The sequence below is a fragment of the Hylaeus volcanicus genome, chromosome 2 (assembly GCF_026283585.1).
Source record: "Hylaeus volcanicus isolate JK05 chromosome 2, UHH_iyHylVolc1.0_haploid, whole genome shotgun sequence".
NCBI classification, from domain to species: Eukaryota; Metazoa; Arthropoda; class Insecta; order Hymenoptera; family Colletidae; genus Hylaeus; species Hylaeus volcanicus.
The window spans coordinates 30,422,179-30,425,282 of NC_071977.1; the positions used below are offsets into that span (position 1 = coordinate 30,422,179).

At 51.7% G+C, this 3,104-nt stretch overlaps 1 protein-coding gene across 12 annotated transcripts in view; it reads right to left on the bottom strand.

Moving 5' to 3' along the window:
* LOC128872468 (band 3 anion exchange protein) overlaps positions 1–3,104 on the bottom strand; it is a 49,536-nt gene that overhangs the window by 15,509 nt on the left and 30,923 nt on the right. For 3 of the 12 annotated variants that reach the window (XM_054115188.1, XM_054115187.1, XM_054115186.1), the window contains exon 1: positions 1,702–1,860. The exons of 6 other annotated variants lie outside the window; for them this stretch is intronic. In XM_054115188.1, the coding sequence (XP_053971163.1) occupies positions 1,702–1,803 (102 nt within the window). In that variant the 5' untranslated portion in view covers positions 1,804–1,860. Of the gene's footprint in view, positions 1–389; positions 613–1,193; positions 1,603–1,701; positions 1,861–3,104 lie in introns of those variants that run through there. 3 more of the 12 variants (XM_054115199.1, XM_054115198.1, XM_054115197.1) reach the window with 3 other exon arrangements.

Below are 3,104 nucleotides of genomic sequence, written 5' to 3' on the forward strand. Positions count from 1 at the left end.
ACCCACCCGCCGGCGTGTACCACCGGTGACTCACACTTATATGTCCAATCGGGCGGCGTGCACCACCGGTGGCTCACGCTCGCGTGCCTATCAGATGGCGAGCACCATTACGCCGCCCCATGGCGAGAAACAAAAATAACACCGCCGGCGTGTACCACCGGTGGCACACGCTCGCGTGTCTATCAGATGGCATGCACTATTTGCGCCGCCCCGTGGCGAGAACCAAAAATAACAACGTGAACGTGTTAATAAATAATCTACCTAAGTAAATTTTGCTTGAAATAATTGCAAATAATATCATGGATGCGTAGAGTATATATATATATATATATCGCGATATATAAGTAACGTCGAGCAAAAATGATAAAGCGTGCGAATATCATAGTTACTCGGTGTTGGTCTCGGGACGAAGTAAGTATGCTTCAACGACGACAGCGGACTCCCTTTCACCGGCGCGTTTCATTTGCGGGGTCTCGCAGTGTCTTCCCTTCTGTTTGCTCTACACTCGAACACCCTTTCACGATAATGACACGCACGAGGAGCGCCGGTGGAAGCACCGCGTTAACGGGAACGAGAAATTAATTCCGTCGGCGAACGTCGTGGTCATTAACGATCGCTAACATCGACTGGCCAGCGATGAAGGGGCGCCGCCGAGTTCGATGCATGCATTTCGCGCACTGCGTAAAACGCGGGACCGAGTAGCGTCCCGACGTTGCCTCGATTTACGTCACGCCGATGCTTGGCCGAAATGCGCTGACAACAAATTTCGGACAACGAGAGAAGAATGAAACGAACCCAAGTTTCGAACTGGTCGAGGTGATCTGGTACAATTTAACGAATTCAATTTCATTTAAACCTTTATCCTCGTCTTATTTCGATTAATTTGTTCGAGACCAACGATTACGTGAAATCTCGATAAAAGATTCTCGATAAGAGAATCTCGGCGATGGGAAGATGAGAGAAAAGACAGAGTTGAAAGCTGGGACGATCGCGAGCAGAATCAGAGATGAACGAAATTCTTATTTAGACGCAAACCGTTACTTGTCGACTAAAAATTCAAGTTTAGACGATAGAATTAGATAAAGACGAACAATTAAACGGTTAATTGTTCGCCCGAACGAACCCTGGATGCACCAATGTCCAGACGAGTCTACAATTTAAAGAGGGTCCCCTATCGAGGGAAGTCGACTCACGCTGCCTCGAACGGAATCCAAAACACCGCGTAGAACCGGAAGAGTATCCAGGAGATCGTTACCGATGGGAGAACGTCGACGCCAGATGATTTCCGCGAACGAGTTCACCGTCAAAGTCGAACGTTTATCCGAGAAGTGGAGCGCGAGAAGGTACGGATGTAGGGAGAAGGACTCGAGGACCAGAGCGATTCCAGAGGTCCACGGTCGATCGAGAAGAAAACCTCGCCGCGGTACTGCGGATGCACGATCGTAAAATACGAAAACGCACTATCTTCTGGAACGTCGACCACTCGATTTTCGTGCACTGTTTTCATAAAACCTTGACGCGGTAGTCGCGTGCACATCTACCACCGGAGTAGCTAGGTTTCGTTTTACGAATAGACGAGGCGCAACGTTCACGAAACGTAGGAACACTATTCGAGGGTGGAAGCGGAAGGTACGTCGATCGCGGAAAGAGGCGGAGTGTCAGGAGGTAGGAGAGACACTGTGTCGCGCGCTAAGTTACAACCTGGTGACTCGTCCGCAAGGATCGACGTAACCAGCGGAGAACCTTGCCCGATGCCCGTTGGAGGAACGACTTCCCGGAAGAGTTAGCGGCGACCTCGGGCATGGCATCCCGGGCCAAAGTGACACCCGGCCGGTCGGCTCGAGCTCGCAGCTCGAAAACCCAAACTGACGGAGAGGGTAGCGCCGCCAACCGACCGACAGAGACCCGGGGAAAGCCCGTGGAGGGGATGGAACGTACGGCCGGAGGGCAGAGGGTCGACTCGGTCGATATCAACCCCATACGTCGCGCCAGACGGATCTCTCCAAAGGTTACCCTTCCCTCTCTGCTCGATCGCGGTCCTCCCGGGACACCGACCGACTTCCCCTCCAACGGAACGCCGATCCTTCGAACTCCATCCGCGTCTCCCGTTCCGACGGTCGACATTCACGAATTCCTTCGCGCCAACCAACCGAGGTCCTCTGAGGCTAAAGCATGCGAATATGCCCTACTCGAGCTTTAGGGGGAGGAATTAAAAATCGTCTAGATACCGTCGGTGAAATCGTCTAGATACCGTCACCTCGATACAGTTGATTGCTCAGATTGTTAATAGTTGAAACAGCGATACGTTTATTGACTCTATCGACTCTACTAAACCTAGGCTACGTAACCCTTTTATCGGCAATTCTGCTATTCACCGGCGATAACTTTGTTACGATTGTTTGTCTTGACATCCGTCAAAATCGCACGTTCTGTATGCAACAACCCGATGTTACCTGTTACGAATACGTAACAAAATCGTATCGTTCGGTCGGATAGGGGCCGGAAACGGGTGTATCGAGAGAGCCGGCCATTGGTCGATGCCGTTGATGCAACAAGTGTCGGTCGGCCGTGAAATCTGCGCCTTGAGGGGGCTCGACGGGAGGGGTGGAAGCGTATGAAAAGAAGGAGAAAACAGAAGGAGGGAGAAAGGAGGACAGGAAGAAGGAGGGGAGGGGCGAGAGAATAGGGGCGGCAGGTATTCGTAAAACGGTTTCACCGAGCTAGGGGAGAGAAAGCTCTCAGCTGGCGGTTGCAGCTGGCGGAGGATGCGAACCGGACCAGCGCAACCTGACCGAGGCCTAGGTCATATCGGCGGCTTATCGACCGCTAGCGATGGGTAGAGATGGTTTCGATGTCCGTTTTCGTATCGAGTTAGCTACGTGGCTTGCTTATAGGAGCATTATTATTTCAAATGGTACACGCTTCGACCGATGCCTTTACTTTTCTTTACCTAGTTCGAACAGCCATTACCGAAATTGGTTCGCCGCTTTAACTTTACGGCTATCGTATTTTCTCGATCGATTTAACGCGTTCATGCCGGCGTGTACCACCGGTGGTTCACAGGAATATGTCTCATCGGGCGGCGTGTACCACCAGTGGCTCAC